The 17,407-nt window shown below is 38.2% G+C and overlaps 1 protein-coding gene across 2 annotated transcripts in view; it reads right to left on the bottom strand.

The window, feature by feature from the left end:
* Positions 1 to 17,407, bottom strand: part of ESRRG (estrogen related receptor gamma) — a 460,761-nt gene extending 443,354 nt beyond the window's left edge. Inside the window, exons 1-2 of one of the 2 annotated variants that reach the window (XM_087717794.1) lie at positions 17,302 to 17,407; positions 9,307 to 9,428 (exon numbers count right to left, since the gene is read on the bottom strand). Coding sequence is in view for 1 of the 2 variants with exons in the window: in XM_087717797.1 (XP_087573923.1) it covers positions 9,307 to 9,308 (2 nt within the window). In the remaining variant the exon portion in view is untranslated. The remainder of the gene's footprint in view (positions 1 to 9,306; positions 9,429 to 17,301) is intronic. The other variant, XM_087717797.1, reaches the window with a different exon arrangement.

Here is a 17,407-nt window from a genome sequence, read left to right on the forward strand (position 1 = left end):
GTTAATTTATCTAGGCTTTGTCTAGGCTTGTTTCTGCTAGGTTAAATTGCCTTCTATCCAATTAAGGAACTGTTTAAGGAATAATAATTTATGTCTTGCTGTTAATGCTCAACTTGGGTAGTTGTGGCTTAAGGCTGAAAATGTTCTTCATAAACCAAAATCATAAAATTTCCCAAGCTTAAGCATCCTATATGTAGGTGGAAGTTATCTGGAGGACCAATAGACATTTATAAAATCACATAGAAAATTCCAAACTTTGCTGCCATTAATTGGTCATCTGAATTTTTGTGGTCCAGATATGTTGGCCTTCCATTCCTATTCCACTTTATCATTTATTTATTAAAATTATATGCCCCTCCATCTCACTATCCAAACTTTAATCCTTATTGAATGATTTGTCCTCAGATTACTTTTGATGATTTTTTGATATCCCAAATGCAAAAAAAATATGTTAATGAATTTATATTGGGATAAAATATTAAGCCTCCAAATTATTGAGCACAATACTTCCTTGTAATTCTATATCTAAAATCATTGGCATCTATCAGATAGATGTATCTGTCTAGCTACCTTGCTATGATAGTCAACTCAATAGTCTAAATTATACTTAGGTGGCAGCATTACAAGCAGTAACACTTTGAGTCTTTCCTACCCTAGTTAACTTTCTGTGGTGGAGGATATACATAACCAGGATGTTTCTCCCACCCATGTCAGTGAGTGATTACATGCAGATGCAACACGTACCCCCTTCTGTAGTAAACAGCAATCTGTTTCTATTTTTAATATACAACAGTTATTTAGACTATTAAAAGCTTCTTTCTAAAAGATATGCCCACTTTGGAAACCAAATAAAGTTTGGAGAAAACATATGGGGGGGGGGGGTAATAAAAAGAAAACCTTCTCCTATCACAGAGATACATACAACTCTAAAAGGATAATCCCATTCAACAATGAGGATAACTGGAGATGAAATATATGGATGGATCTCTTGCTGCTGAAAAGAAGAAAAAAAGAATATTTGCTATGTCTTATTAAAGCTCCCATTGACTAGAGGCTGTAACTAGTGCTGAGCGTAGTGACTCAAAAAGAACAATTTCTTTGGCTGCCCTGCAAAAGTCAATTCAAGGAGTGCTGGTGCCAAAATTTGCAAAGCAGAGTACAGGAAATACTTATCAAGACATAAATAGCCCCCCCTCCCCTGAAGCAATACTAACAGAAATCTCATATACTTTAATCTATTTTGTTCGGGATAAATTTGAAGACCATTTTTTTTTCATGGTACTAGGCTGAAGTATTACAAGCAAAGAATCAGATGTTTGAAATTGTCTGGTGTGCTTGAGATAAGTCTTTAGGACATTCTTGACATCAAACGTGCCCTTTCTCCACAGACTTAAGGGGATGCAGACAAAAAGTGGATTAAACCACTTCTTATATTCTGTGGATTAATATGAAGGCAAAATCTAAACAATAGTATGGAACCTGTATGAAAAATATACAGTTTCCCTATAGCCAACAAGTTTCCTATCTTTGAGTACCTGCAAGCTGATGACCTTAGCCATTAAAAATAAAATGCAATGTTATAGAGGACAACACTACAAAATATAGAGTAAAAAAAAAGTTGGTGAGCTAATGCTTACATTCTGCTTCAAATGAAGGCAAAAATAAAACTGAAAGCAGGGAAAATATAGAATGAGGAGAGGGAAAAAATAATAACCTGTCAATAAAGCAAATTAAGTAAATATTGTAATGTTGATGCAAAGACCTGTAACATTACCATGGGTTCTAGTTGAAGCTATATAAAATGAATCGAAAAATTTATTTTACTGTAAGTCTAGAAATATCTTTTAAAACCATGTTAAGGAAAAGAATAAGGTATTCACAAGTCAGATATTCTGTCCTGTCATACTTTATATCAAACAATGTCCCAAAGGTGCTTTTAAACAAGCAACTGCCTTTCGTTTTTGCTTGAACACATTTCACTTCTCGTCCAAAAAGCTTCTTCAGTTCTGGATGAGTAGAACCATCCAGAACTGAAGAAGCTTTTTGGATGAGAAGGGAAATGTGTCGAAGCAAAAACAAAGAAAGTCCAGCTGCCTTTTGAAAAAGCACCTTTGGGACAACCATGACCTGGATGACTGAGAATCCGCATCGATACACCACATCAAATGATGATTTCCTATTACATCTTATGATTGTAACATTAACATGTGTATCATCATTAGGAAAAAAAACCCCTTCCAATTGATTTTGGTCATGTGCCATGAATTTGTGTCAACGTTTAGCAGCAAGTAAGCATCTGTATTGGGCAGTAGTGATACAGGAAGATGCTTGAGGCAAATAAGAATGACAAAAACTTTCTGTATACTCCACCAATAAAGACAGAAGTAGAATCCAAAGGTTTTTGGTTCTGCTTTTATCTGAATGAATTATTAGCCTCATTATTTTTATTAATCTGAATGAAATATTAACCTTAACATATCATTTCATCAGTGGGGTTATTTTGATTTACTATGTGTCTAAACTCTGGTTAAAAACTGTGGAGGATTAAAATTACAGGGAAAAAAGCTTCCAAAAGTTTGCAGCATTTACTATGCACATAGGAAGCATCTAAGAGCAAACCACAATCTAAGAACAAGTAAGGTAGCTGTTTCATCTCACTTTCTTAGCAGGGTTGTGATTGCTAGAGAGCAAGCAGCACAAAGAAGCAATTTTAACTATGCTCAGAAGAAGTAAAAAGGCACACAGCCTTGACAATCAAGATGCGAATGAAAATGCAGACTTTTGTGCAGATTAAAACAATGAAGTAAATTCAAGTAAAATTTGAATGCAGCAACAATTACATTATGCCACACATGGCGAAGTGATGTAATATAGACAATTTATTGCTGTCACCTTTGTAATGTCTCATTCCTGCATTGCTTTAGGTTTATAGATTATGAGGAATAAAAATATAATTTCAACCCTGGAGAGTTTTCGAATAAATGACCTCATACTTGGAATGTCTAACTGGAAATGGAATGGTCCCAGTCCCCAGAATCAATTATGTGTCTGATATATCTCACCTTCCATTACGCTGTCCAAAGAATTAAATAACAATCCATAATGAATTACGCAGATGTAAACTTTTTTGGGACTAACTTAATAATAATGTTCTATTATAATAAAGTATAAAAATAAAAAATAACAGCATTACACTCTTTTATATATAAACATACCTAGTTTAGATTAGCCATATTGTATACTTCTTTTGGCTCACTGTATATAAGGAATAGAAACATAGAAACATCAATAAAGGGAAATATTTATAGCTCAGGGTTGAAAGGAGGGGTCCTTGGTGCTCTCTGAGATTATTTGTTTTCTTGCAGAAATGGATAGATTGGATAATGAATTGTCTGCAAGAAAACAACTAAGCTCACAGAGCACCAAGGACCCCTCCATAGAAAACATAGAAAACCGATAGCAGAAAAAGACCCATTGGTCCAAAGACTCTGCCCTTTGAGTTTTGTGTTGTTTTTTAATGAATTAATTTCTTTGTATCAAAACCTCATTGTATCATGTACAACAATAGTACCAGTAGTCCTTGACTTACAACAGTTGATTTAGTGACCATTCGAAGTTACAAAAGCACGGAAAAAGTGACTTGGTCATTTTTCAGACTTATGACTCTTGCAGCATCCCCATGGTCATGTGATCAAAATTGAAACACTCGCAACTGACTCATACTTATGATAGTTGCTGTGTCCCAGGGTCATGTGATCACCTTTTGTGACCTTCTGACAAGCAAAGTTAACAGGAAAGGCAGGTACACTTAACAACCGTGTTACTTACTTAACAACTACAATGATTCACTTAACATCTGTGGCAAGGAAGATTGTAAAATGGAGCAAAACTCAGCAACAGAAATTTTGGCTCAGTTGAGGTCATAAGTCAAGGACGACCCGTACTAGATGAAAACGGCTAAATAAGTTTAAAGGTTGTTGCTAATAAATATATTCTGCTAACCCATATTCTTCTCTTTTGATTTAGACTGATGGAAATAAAATGGATATAATTTTCAATGCTCATACCACATGGCATATTAAATTTTGTGTGTGAGAGAGAGAGAGAGTGGGAGGGGGGCTGCAAAGCCATGATTCAGATATATAAAAACTTTCATTTTTTAAAAAGAGTTTAACATTTTATATGCATTTAAATTATTTTATCTAGATCTGGAGTTTTTACCAAACTTTACAGATTGATCATTCAGAAACTAAGTGATCTTTTGTCCAATGGCATCAGCCATATTCAACAATGAATATGAAATTGCCCATCGGTCAAGCCAATGAACATATCAGCACTATTTTGTTTCCATACCATAGATTTACAATTGTTATACTATGTTTCCCCCAAAATAAGATAGGGTCTTATTTTCATTTGACCACCCCCTCCCCGAAATAAGCACTTGGCCTTATTTTGGGGAAGATCTTATCATTTTTGAAGTGCAGGAAGCATGGTCATCTCATGGCTGCTACTATGTTGCAATATTTTCAGGGAGGTTTTTTGGGGGGGAGGCTTATTTCAGTGCATGCACTCAAAAATCTGATTGGCCTTATTATCCAGGGAGGTCTTATTTTCAGGAAACAGGGTAGCACTTGGTAAACTCCTCCATACAAGTAGCATATACAGTAATAGTACACTTTGAAATTCCTATTATTCAAAATACCTGCTTGTCCTCACAAGAAGGTTTTGCAGTAATTTGTTATGTGTTCTTCAGCAATTCAGTAACAGAAAATTTTCCACTACTAGATTTTTATACTGGAAATTATTTAATCATTGCATGAAAAATCCCAGTGCCGCTGGAATATCTACCTTTAAACTTTTTTCTTTTAATTTAAAGAATTTTTTTTACTATATCTATGCTCTTTTAGCCAATATTAACATATGCAGACCCATTTGCTACATTTAAAGACATAAGAAACCTTTAAAAAAACATGTTGGTCATTTGGAGCCATGTGTACTGGGTCTGAATGTTGATTTGACAATATGCAGGAATAAGAGGGAAAACCAAAATTGTATGATGGACTCATTTACAAAATTTGGAAAATATATAAAAATTGCAAGGATTAAGTATTCATGGGTTAAAATGCAACCTTGAGATTTCTGGTTGCCAAAATAAAGGGCAATGTTACTTTGTTCATTTGTTAAGCTTTGAAAGCAGATTGCCAAATATAAAAAGAATGTATGATTGTAAAATGCCTCAAATATATATCAAAGAACAGTTTATATACTGCTCATTTGTGATATTTGATTGAAACCATTCCTGTGCTCACTTCTTGATTGTTGAATTGATAAAGGCAGACTAAACAGCAAAAAGTATGCTTCTTTATGACATTGCTTGCTATACAAACTTCTAAAATAATTGTCTTGGGTTTTGGGGGGGGGTGTTTTTTGGAGGAGTTAGTGATGGAGGGGAACACATTCGTCTTACTTACTGTTGTGCCTCAGGCCATAAAATGAGGAATAAGGAGGCTTGGTTTACATTCCAGTTGTTCCTTATGACTGAACATTTTTTAAGAGTTCTTTTTTTAAAAAAATCACGAAAAAAGTGCTCCATATACCTTATGGTGAGCCATCCATAGGTTCTAAATAAAATTGTGTACACCACCCCTCAAAATATAGTTACACAAACACAAAAATAACAGCTGACAAATGAGAGACCTTTGTACTTATTTCTCCTAAGTGTTAATACCCCTTGAACAATTTTTCCCGATTAAGTGAAGAATACCTTTTGATAATTCTACAAAATATCTCTTTACCCGTGTCTTTTCATTTGAACCTGTTGGATTATATATATACATCACCACACATCTTACAATATCCAACAGACCTAACTTGATATCTTAATAATGATACAAAGTTATAGCTGAATATGTGAGAGGGCATAGTGTTGTATCAATCTGTAATTTTAAATGTCTGAAAAGCCCAATATTCCAAACCCCACAAATCCAAAATGTTCACACTGAAAACTTTACAAACATATAGAAATGGATTGTTGATGATAGAATTACTGTAATTATGTTCCTCTGAGTCAAGTGTGGTCTTGAAATGCACAAATGAAAATCAAACTGCTATTTGTCTTGAGAAAGGAAGAGGTGGCTTTTTAGGAAATGGTTTTACAATGGAATAAGTAAAAAAGATCATGGATGGAAGAGGAGGAGAAGGGGGGATTAGAAAGGACAAGGCTTCCAAGAAGACTGATACATTTCTGCAGGAAAATAAAAATTTTAGAAAGTAGATCAAAAGGGACGGAAGAAATGGAGAAGAATTGGCAAAGAGTATGTAAAATAAGAACTAAGAATTGAAAAGTGAAAGGTTTTGTATTGGAGGTAACCGTATGTAGGGAATCACAGAAATGACTTTGGAGAAGATATGTAGAGAGATTGCAGTCAGCCCTTTCAGGAAGGCCAGTTCAGGAAACAGACGCCACAAGAAATATAGGAAATCTATTGATATTGGCCAGAGTAACAGCAACTTTAAAGCCTGGCAGCCTTTCTCATTTGCTTCTTTTCATATCAAAGAGAGTCAAAGTAGAATCATTTTAAATTTCTTTCTAACGCCTTCTCCCCTTCCCAGGCTTAATTCATACTTTGCTAACAGTCTCTGCATACGTTGCCCAAGGTCATCTCTTTGCTTCTTTACACTTTATTACAAGTTCAAGATCATTTGCTCATCACACAATATAGGTACAGTAAAATTCCCCCCAATAACAGGATTGCACATAATCACAAGATTGAGGTTGGATGGACTGGTTGTACATGTCAGCAAGCAAGGAATGCATAAACCTTCCGGTAATACTTTCCTATTGTACAATGTCACATGGCAACATATTTCAATTGAGAGAAAACACATTTGTCTGTAAGTCATTAACATTAAATCAAGAAGGAACAAGAAATAGTTCAAAAGTTTGCAAAGATAGTTAAAAGTAAAACAAAAGTATATTTGCTTCTTTAAAAAGCACAGAAGATATATACTGAAAACCTTTCAGAGTTTCATTTATCAAAATAAGTCATTCTTGTGACTTTGTTTTGGCAGCTGACAAAAGGATGGAGGCTTAATGGCTACATGTCACCTACCCCATAATATTTGCCTGCTACAACTTTGGACTTACACTTCACTCGTGTTTGGGCAAATCTGAAATAGTATTAGATGCTCTGCAGCACGCAATATTTGGAACAAAAGTTACAATAATTGCAACAAATATTGAAGCACATTGACTTTCTATTGCTAAATAAGAATTAAGGGACAATTCTTAGTTAATCTTTAGGATGGAGGGTTGAAAAAAATATATTCTTCCAAATGGAATCTAAAGGCCTTTTTCCTCTGCTGAATTACACTGCTATCCACCTATTCTTCTGCTGGCAGAAAAATGTACTGGCATGAAATTTGCTGTTCCCACTTCTGATCACTATCCTGCTTCTATTTACAGTTACTGCCAGTCACCTGACTTTCTTCCAAGGTGACAAAGCCTAACAGATCTTATACACCTTGAGGCTGCCCTTGTACGCTGTTGGAATAAAGGAGAAAATATTATTTTAACACCAGTCCAGCTAAGGACAATTTAGCCCATTGGCTGCAGATGAGATAAAGGCAAACTCACTGGGTCAAAGCAAAAAAACAGGCTTTGCCAGGATATGTTTGTGCCATGTTTAGGTGCAAGTAGGGACATGACCTCAAAGTCTTGTTCCTTACCTGTGTACCCTAAGCTATTTTTTTTTAAGAAACTATGCAATTTGCTATATTAATTTTCCTTGTTTGCTGTAACCTTCAGCTTTTTATTGATAAAACAGAGAATGCTATTTACTATTCTATATATTTTAAGTGACATGTTTACTTTCCATTCTGCCTCCTTCAGCTTAGAGAAAAGGCTACTCCCAAATCCACCTTGTTTTACCATCCTACTAAAATGTAAAACTGAAAGTTTATAGTGGATGGTCCCGACAGCTAGATCTTTATACCGCAGGAAAGACATTATTACCAATCTTACCAAATGCCCCCGCCCTATTTAACGTCAGTGCATCGAGAAGAAAAAAGTATTGGGCGGGGAACTATTTCATTTGAGTCAAATGAAATAAGTCTTATAATAAGATAAGGGAAAAGGGCGGCATATAAATAAACTCTCAATCAATCAATCAATCAATTTCTGCCCCGTGATCCATCGCGTTCTTTGCGTTATAATCTTAGTAAGGGAGACCCCAAAGATTAGCGAAATAAAGTTTTGCCAGAAGTCCGGCCTCGCCAACCTAACGGCTCAGCAAACGCCTCGGCTTCGCGTCCACCCCACCCGAGAGAGGATAGGCGAGGACTCGCAAGGGGCCGCGGGTAAGCTGAAAGGCTGCCTGCTCGCTCGGCCGCCGCTCACGGGAAAGGGACACTTTTCCGTCGCCTATAAATGGCCTTGGATCGAAGTCACTTTTTCCACTGGAGGCAGCAAAGTTCGAGAGGAGCCCCAGCAAGTTGCTGCTGCTGCTATTTTCTGGAACTGCGCTGGCCGTTCCGCTATGCGCCTAAGGCACGGAGACCCTCCTCCCGCGCGGAATGCCCATCTCGGGAGCTGGTGGGCTGCAAGTCGGCTCCTTCGCTAGCAAACAGCCATCCCCGTCACTTCCTTCCTTCCTTCCTTCCTTCCTTCCTTTTCCTCCCCAGTCCAGGGTTCGCTGGCTGGCAGTTACTGCCATTCCACGCCAGCCTTGACCAAAGCTGCATTTCCCGGTCCCTGCAAGATCCCCTCGGTCTTTCTCACGCGCAAACCACCAAAGTGCATGAGAAGTAAGACCGGCAGAGAGCATCTCCATGCCCCTTGCCCGGAAAGAGGCACTTTTAATGCCCCTTGTTGCTCTTTTTTTTTTAAAGAAATCGACCAGGTTCCTTAGCTGAAATGTTTGCCTGCCTCGTAGCTCCCATCCCGGGGCAGCTGTTTGTTTTTTCAGCACTGTGACGTTCAGTTTTAAGTAGTGAAAAGCTTTTGTTGCTCTTTGAAACTGCAAACTTTGTAGCAAGTATGCAACGATGTCGGGCTAATTTGTAGGTCGATGTGGATTCTGGATAAAGCCTTTCGCATCTCAAACTTTCTTTTCGCCCTCTCCATTCACCTCCATTCTCCCTGATCTGCTCCCGGCCACATTGCTTTCCGACTAGATCAAAGCCAGTAGCCGCGCTGTTTATAAACGTCGCTTGAAGGCACAACAAGGAAGAAAGGCTAAAGTCAAGTAGGAGCGCGAGCTACGAGTCAGCGCAAAACCCGGCGGTAGATGGCGGAGCGGTACTCACATGACTGTGGGATGAGTAACTTGCCTCGGCCCGGAACCTCTGCAGCTCTAGGCTTGATGGGGGTCGTGGCTCTTCCGAGCTGTTTCGGCAGCAAAGTGGTGATAAAGCTGCAGTCCCGGTTACTTTGAAAAGGGGAAGAAAAACGGGAAGATTGGTTATACTCAAGGTTCTAGCAAACTGTATGTTTCCACTTCAAAGGAGAGAGAAGGAATTGTTTTGCAGTGATAACCCCCATTTTCCTAAGTGTATCTGGGTGTCCCCACCCCAACAGCACATGGGCAACAAATTTTATCTTCTGCTCTGTGTTCCTGAAACTGATGGTAACTTTTTAGTGCAAAGGTTTTCAATAAAAGAGTGGAAAAGGTCTATGCAGAGTCTGAATGAAGTTGGGAATGGAGCTTAAATTGTGGGAAGCATCCAGAAGATAATGTAAAACCATGCTTCCCTCTCTCTCTCTCTCTCTCTCTCACACACACACACACACACTCACACACAAACACACACAGAGAGAGAGAGAGAGAGAGAAGAGAGAGAGAGAGAGAGAGAGAGAGAGAGAGAGAGAGAGAGAGAGAGAGAGAGAGAGAGAGAGAGAGAGAGAGAGAGTTGTTCTTTAACCTATCTAAACTAAGGACAGGGAAACAGGGAAATTCAGTGAAGTAATTTTGGGCTTTGTGGGTGTCCCCAGAATTTGTCAACTGTGGTTCTTGTGTCTACAGATTATTAGAGCCCAAAATAGGAGAGAGCCCAAAGCACTCCTTTATATCTTCGCATTTACTGCCTCTCTACCTTGTAACTTTCCCTTCTATAATCTTTGTCTGTGCTCCCTTGGCCCCTAGAGGAGAAGGCCTAGAAAGTCCTCAGATGTGCTTCTGGCATCTGGTTGAACTATTGTGATTTATGACTATGACCAAGCCTACTTCTAGCTTGGCTATACTTATTAAAACATTTTTTTTTCTCACGCAACACTTCTAAAAATAAAATTGGATTAGGAAGCCAAGAATAATTGGGGGTATCCCTGATTTATCCCAGAAGAAGCAATAACAGAAGGATCAAAATAGATCTGATGCCTTCTGACACTGGGGGAAGGGTTAGAAGGGCAGTGGATAATGGAACAAACTTTTTGCTATGCTGTAGTATTCTGGCTACTCTTGTTGAATCTTGGAAAATATCACAAGAAAATCCCACTGAAATGTATCAATAGACCAAAATTTAAAGGGAGAAGGAGAATCAGAGTAGAATTTGATAGACTGTTTCTGTATGGGTGTGTGTGTGTGTGTGTGTGTGTGTGTGTGTCACTTAAACCTCTGAAGGGATGCATTCAAATCTTATATTGATTTAATTGAATTCATTGTGTGGTCTTCCAATCTGTAAAATGGTATTGAAACAATATTTGAGGGGCTCCTACAAAGATCAGGGGGTCAAACTATTTTCTAATTCCTATGGAATTTTTAACCAATGGAATGGTGTGCCTTCAGAAGTTGTGGAGTCTTTCGCTGGAGACTTTCAAGCATAGACTACACAACCATTTGTCTGAAATTGTATACCATTTCATGCTTGAGCCAGAGGTTGGCCTAGAAGACCTTCCATCTCTATTATTATTCTATGTTCTATACCTCATATGGCTATTATAATTCTGGCCTAGCATAAATATATAACATACTGTTATGTACCTATTATTAGCCAGGCAGGCAGGAAGTTGCTGCTAGCTTAAGTGTGATTCTATACTTCCTGCCCTTTTCATTCATTTGGGGCAGAGGAGGGTGGGCGAAGGTTGTTGATTCTAAGGTTCTGGAACTTAGGGATCTAAACTGCATTTTTAGAACTTGAGAGTTTGGTTCTAGAGGTATAGCTACCAAGGATCAAGCTCTGCAAAGGGTTTCCTTTTCCCTTGGCCAGGAAGCTGTCAGAGATGCCAGGCAAGGAAGTGCTGACCAATCAGAGAAAGGTAACGGCCAGATGCCAAATTCTCTGTGAATTTGGCATCTCTGTGAATTTGCCCATTCACTTGGTGAGACTCTGATCCAGCTGAGAAATGCTGGAGACTGTCTGGCTTTGTAGCAGCAGGAGGTGTACATGACTGGAATGCTGCCTGGCACCAGGTGGCCCTGACTCTCTTGGAAATGTCCACTGCAAGAGAACAGGGCTTATAGAGTTTCATCAGCAGTTGGCCTGAGACCCCAATCACCCCCTGTCCAGTAGTGCAAAGTCAGTGGAAAGGTCTTTGAGAGTGCTCTCCTCCCCTTTTAGTTTTCAATATCAATTTTGTTCATTCTAAAAAGGAATCCTTTTTCTTTCTCTTGTGTTCCACTTTACTCATCTTTCCTTTACCTGCCTCCCTCCCTCTCTCTCTTATCATTTGCACTTTTAAAAAGTTTTATAGATCTATATTTCTGTATTTTTGTCTTCTCTAAGTTTTTTGGGGATTGCTTCATTTTTATTTTCTGCCTTAGATAATTTTACGGCTCTCAAGTGAAAGAGATCCTCTACTTCTGTACTGAATTACTGATGTTATTACTCTGCTTTGATTGAGGTCATTGACTAAAATATTTTAAAATCACTAAGCAGTATAGTTTTACTTATTCGCTTATGGCTTTGCCACATTCTTGCAATGGTCAAAAATGCAAAAAACAGTCATAAGTCACATTTTTCAGTGCCGTTGTAACTTTGAACTGTCACTAAGCTAACTGTTCTAACTTGAGGACTACGTATAGTTTTTCTATGCTAGATCTCCTGCAACTAGGAGCATTATGCTGCCTTCTTTATTTGTTCTGTGGCCAATAAAGACTGCTTCTAAGTAGAGTACCAGAATTTTTACAACAAATGTACAAAAGAAGGAAGGAAGGAAGGAAGGAAGGAAGGAAAAACACTAGGTTTTTTTTTACTCCAATTATCAAATTAAGTTCTAGTTCTGTACAATTACTGCACTTCAAGTACAGTCTCTAAATAGGATTATAACCTGAAAGTAATTTGAAGTAATACGGATGACATTACTAAGAGTTTAATACATATAGCAAAACTGTGTTGGTTGGGAATAAGAGAGATAAACCACTTTTAAAACAGTTTATATATGGAATATTTAATGAAAATAAGACTAGAATGGAGTTTTTTCTGTACCTGCAAGATAAAAGTTGGTAAGAGATGTTCCAATGTGTTCCTGTTTTCCACTGTATTTCTATTTATATCTCCCTTTTCTCTCTGATTCAAATTGAAACTTCTGCCTATATGGCCCTAACACTGAATAATATATAGCCTGACCCTCTTGTATATAAGAGAGTTAAAACTGGTAAAATGTATTTAGTTAAAATGTTAAATTATTATGCAGCTTTTGCTTTTATAGCTATCCTTGACTACTTTTTTCCTCTATTTGTTTAATAATATATAGTATATTGGTTCACACATATGTTTTTAGTATGCAAAGTACATGCATGTTTTTGAAGAACAGGGAAAGGGAGGGAGATAACAATACCGGACATTTCTAAGTTATCTAGCACATATTTTGACATTACTGAAAAAGTGAGCAGTGGCACCAGAGAGACATCAGACCCTCTCTTTCATGGAAAATTATGTTTATTGTAATCTAAATATATGCTGAACTATCTATAGTTACAAAGTCAAGAAACTGCAACAATAAACTAAAATACAACTTACAACTCTGAAGAAAATGCCACCCATTCCAAATAAACTGATTTCTGTTCCTTAACTAAAGCAGTGTTTAAATTTTCACAATGAAACAATGTGCCTGCTTCTTTTCACCTTTGGTGTTCACCTTTTTCCTTCATTCAAGACCAAACTTAATCTCTATGAAGCAACACTGTACTCTTTATTAACAATTTCAGTGAAGTTGTTTCTCTGCCCATTTTTTATCATTTACAAGATTCAGATTAAATGCATATTGTGGGAGATGTATAAACATTTTGATTGATACACATTCAAGGAATGGCTTTCCCCCCCTATTAATGTGTTTCATTCAAATTTAAAAATGAATAGAGGGCTTTGCTCATGAAGCCTACATTTTAATCCTTCGTACTGTGCCAAGACAACATAGCCCTAACATATATAAACTGTACACAGCCTGATATTTACAAATAGTATATGAGGCCCATTAATAACATTTCTAAAGAGATTTATTTTTTATCAGAAATTGAAAAAGCAGATACTTTTAAAAGTATTTTGCCATGCAACATGTAACTAATGAATCAACACTTGGCTGATCTGTGAAAAAGATAAAAGTGGGGAAGAACTAGGAAGGAAAAATAAAAGTGGGATGAAATTTTCTTGCTCAAATGGACAAGCATTATTATTAGTGCAAAGACCACTTTGAGAGTGGTAGAAATCTACTGCCAGTCTGATTAACTAATGGTCAAATAGGATGAATAGCTGAACCCAGTGTTTTAAGAGGTAAGAGGCTGAGGAAGGCAGCTTCTCTTGGAAAGGAAAAAGCATGGAAATATTGAAATAGATAAATGATACTAGATAGCTCTAGATAGAAAGAGTAGTTTGAGGAACGACTAAAGGGAAAACAATGGGCTATATGTGAAGATTGGACTAGTATGTGGAGAATCTTGAATGTGGCTGAGGAAGGAAAACTGGAAGAAGGTTTGGTAGAATTAGAGGCTACTATCTGGATCAAATTGAATCTAGTTGTCAGGGATTAATTCAACATGCAGGCATGCACACATGCTGAAAGAGACAGTCCACTACAACTAATAGTACTAAAAGTTGTTCTGTTTGAAAAATTTAAGGGACAGCATGTCCCTACATTTCAGAAATAAATACTGGCTTACACTCCTATATTTTTATTACTTAACCGATGCAATTTAAAACATGTATTTTTGATGAATACCAAATTGGACCATCATTTTATCATCTGATTAACTCCTCAAAATAGCACTTCTCAGGAAAAATTGTTCAGCTGAAAGTAATCAGATAATTCAGTTGTCAGTTGCCAGGTATGTGTGTGTTTGTGTGTGTGTCTGTGTGTGTCTGTGTATACACACAAACGCGTGTGTGCGCGCACACACACAGATAGATATAGATATGTATTATTTCTAGTTATGTCTAATTTCATGTTTTAACTATTGTTAGTCTAGAGTCGTGAATTTAAAAAGAGAGGGGGCAAATACATACAGTAAAATAATACATAAATAATAAAATATTAACTAAGTAATTAATGAGAAATCATACTTACTAGAACCTGCATTATATGCATATATAAGCATATTATATTACAAAATAAAATCATTCTAAGTGTTCTGAACCACAAGGAGAGCTGTCTGGGAAGGCATATAGAATATTCTAGTTTCATTATGTTTACCATGATAATCATTCCAATAAATTTATAACTAGCGGTAGAGAACAAGGCAAAGAAACATCCTACATAGGTTCAGAAAATTAACTCTTGATAACAAATACTTTATAATGTAATGATTAGTTATACTCTTCCTATAAAGAATTAACTTGAAATCTATGTAAACAGACTGTAAGATTTTTTTAGGAACATTTGGCCTTTTGCAGTTCTTAGTGTCATCCATTAAGAAAGAAAATATAGGCTATTGTATAATAAAAGTATTTGCTATCACTCTCTTCTACTTCCTTTATTTCAAACATTCAATCTATGCTAGGGAATGATTTTTTTTTTTAAAAAAACTTTTTAATCCTCCTAACTCACATATAGAAATATATCTACTATTCACAACTTTGGAAATTTTGCTGTGAATAGGCTGTAAATTGCTTTACCATTGGAGGAAACTATGATGTTATTAAACTAGGAAAATGAGGGTTTCATATTTTGTAAAATCTCTTCCCACATAGAAATGGCTGGATATATAAGTTTTTTTCAAAATTAGAGGATAAAAACACAAAACTACATTGTGTTTTTCTTTACATGTTTCAGCTAGTTAGAAAATAACCATGTACTTTCCCAAAACAGCTTTACAGTAAAGGCAAAACTTTTCAGATATGCCAAGCTAATTTCAAAGCCAAGTTTACTTTTTAATCATCTTTGAGCCCAATAAAGTAGCTTTTCAAATTAAGCAGCAGAACATAGAACAAAGATCTAACTATAAATAATTTCATTTGTCTGAGCCCTACTGCAACTGTATTGTAAATGAAAAAAAATATTTTATTGGGGCCAAACAATTAAAACTATTAATTTTCTACAGTTAAATAGTAATGATGTAAATGATTTAAAGTTGTCTCCCCTTTTCAAATATTATATAAGGGATACTCTCCCATCCATCTCCCAGGTTTGTGACACTGTTTCTCTTTTGACACTATGACTCTTTTACACTACTCTTCAAATTTCGATGATGGAAGAAAAAGTGTCAAAAGAAAAAGATAAACAGTGTGGAGAGATTGGAACTGAAGTTGAAGGACTCTTTGTTTCAAGAAAGAGCATCTGCCCCTAAAGTACTGAATGAATTGCTAATATTACACCTTCTTACTTTAGAACTCCTGATGAAAAAGTGAGGGGAAAATGCAAAATATGGACCATACAGCCCTATTTCTAGACGACTTTTGAAAAAATTGGTTAATCTCTCTAGCGGTTCCATTATATGGGGAAAAGTGGTGTCAATAATCCCCCTTTAAAAATATAAGATCTCCCCATTTCTGCCCCGTGATCCACCGCGTTCTTTGCGTTATAATCTTAGTAAGGGAGACCCCAAAGATTAGCGAAATAAAGTTTTGCCAGAAGTCCGGCCTTGCCAACCTAACGGGTCAGCAAACGCCTCGGCTTCGCGTCCTCCCCACCCGAGAGAGGACAGGCGAGGGCTCGCAGGGAAGCTGAAAGGCTGCCTGCTCGCTCAGCCGCCGCTCACGGGAAAGGAGACTTTTCCGTCGACTATAAATGGCCTTGGATCGAAGTCACTTTTTCCACTGGAGGCAGCAAAGTTCGAGCGGAGCCCCAGCAAGTTGCTGCTGCTGCTATTTTCTGGGACTGCGCTGGCCCTTCCGCTATGCGCCTAAGGCACGGAGACCCTCCTCCCGCGCGGAATGCCCATCTCGGGAGCTGGTGCCCGGACCTCCAGCCCAAGCAAGCCCCATCCTCTGGCTGCCGAGACCGCGCAAGGGCAGGCAGAGCACCACACGGAGCGCTCCTGCCGCTCTTAAGGACAGGGCTGGGATCCAGGACATCCTGCCGCTGCAGTGGGTGGATTTTAGGCCAGGCTCAGCTCAGTGGGCTGCAAGTCCGGCTCCTTCGCTAGCAAAAAGCCATCCCCGTCCCTTCCTTCCTTCCTTCCTTCCTTCCTTCCTTCCTTCCTTCCTTCCTTCCTTCCTTCCTTCCTTCCACAGTTCAGAGTTCTCTGGCTGGCATTTGGTTGCCATCGCGTTGACCAAAGCCGCATTTCCCGGCCCCTGCAAGATTTGCATCCCCTCCGGTCTTTCCCACGCACAAACCGGTATTTTAGTCCGACTCAAGCGGGAATCTGGTTAATTTATGGTGAGGCAGTTTAAGGAATGTCCAAGAAGAAATTCTTACAAATTTATAACAACCGCCAATCCATTGGGGCTGGCGGGGAGGGTGTCAGTATCTAAGATTTTCAATCTTTTACGGGCTCTCTAGGGCCCTCTGTCTACATTTAAAAAAATAATAACAAAGTAGACTCCTCTTCTTTTGGGTGCTTTTCTATCTGCTTCTCAATTGTATTGGGAAGCAGCTGTCCACCAATCACTTTTGTTTGGGTATCGCAAAGATCCTTTCCCTTCAGCTTTGATTCCCAGACGGATCAATCCAACCCTGCCTGACTTTAGGGAGAATCGCTAAACGCCACTCTTCAGATAATTGGATCCGAGGGACACTCCGCGACAACGGCGGGGCTCATTCTCAGCCCTCTTCTGCTTCGTAGTCTTTCTTCCTCGAGTTCGCGGTCTCTTTCGTCGTCTTTTTTTTTTAAAGGCTCCCCTCCTTCTCTTTCACAATGGGTTTTCCTAAACGAATCTACAAATTGTGCTGGGAGGGCGGGGGGTGTTGGGGGATCGCGCTATGGTACTCACAAGGTTGTGCGGCGAGCGCGTTGCCCGGACTCCCTGCAGCTGGAGATCTGCTCCCAGCCTGCTTTGATTGCAGCTCGTCCTCTCCGCCGCTCCGGCTGCCCGAACG

Source organism: Thamnophis sirtalis, unplaced genomic scaffold (assembly GCF_051295495.1).
Source record: "Thamnophis sirtalis isolate CommonGarterSnake01/CBP01778 unplaced genomic scaffold, rThaSir2_p1.2 scaffold_6, whole genome shotgun sequence".
Taxonomy (NCBI): Eukaryota; Metazoa; Chordata; class Lepidosauria; order Squamata; family Natricidae; genus Thamnophis; species Thamnophis sirtalis.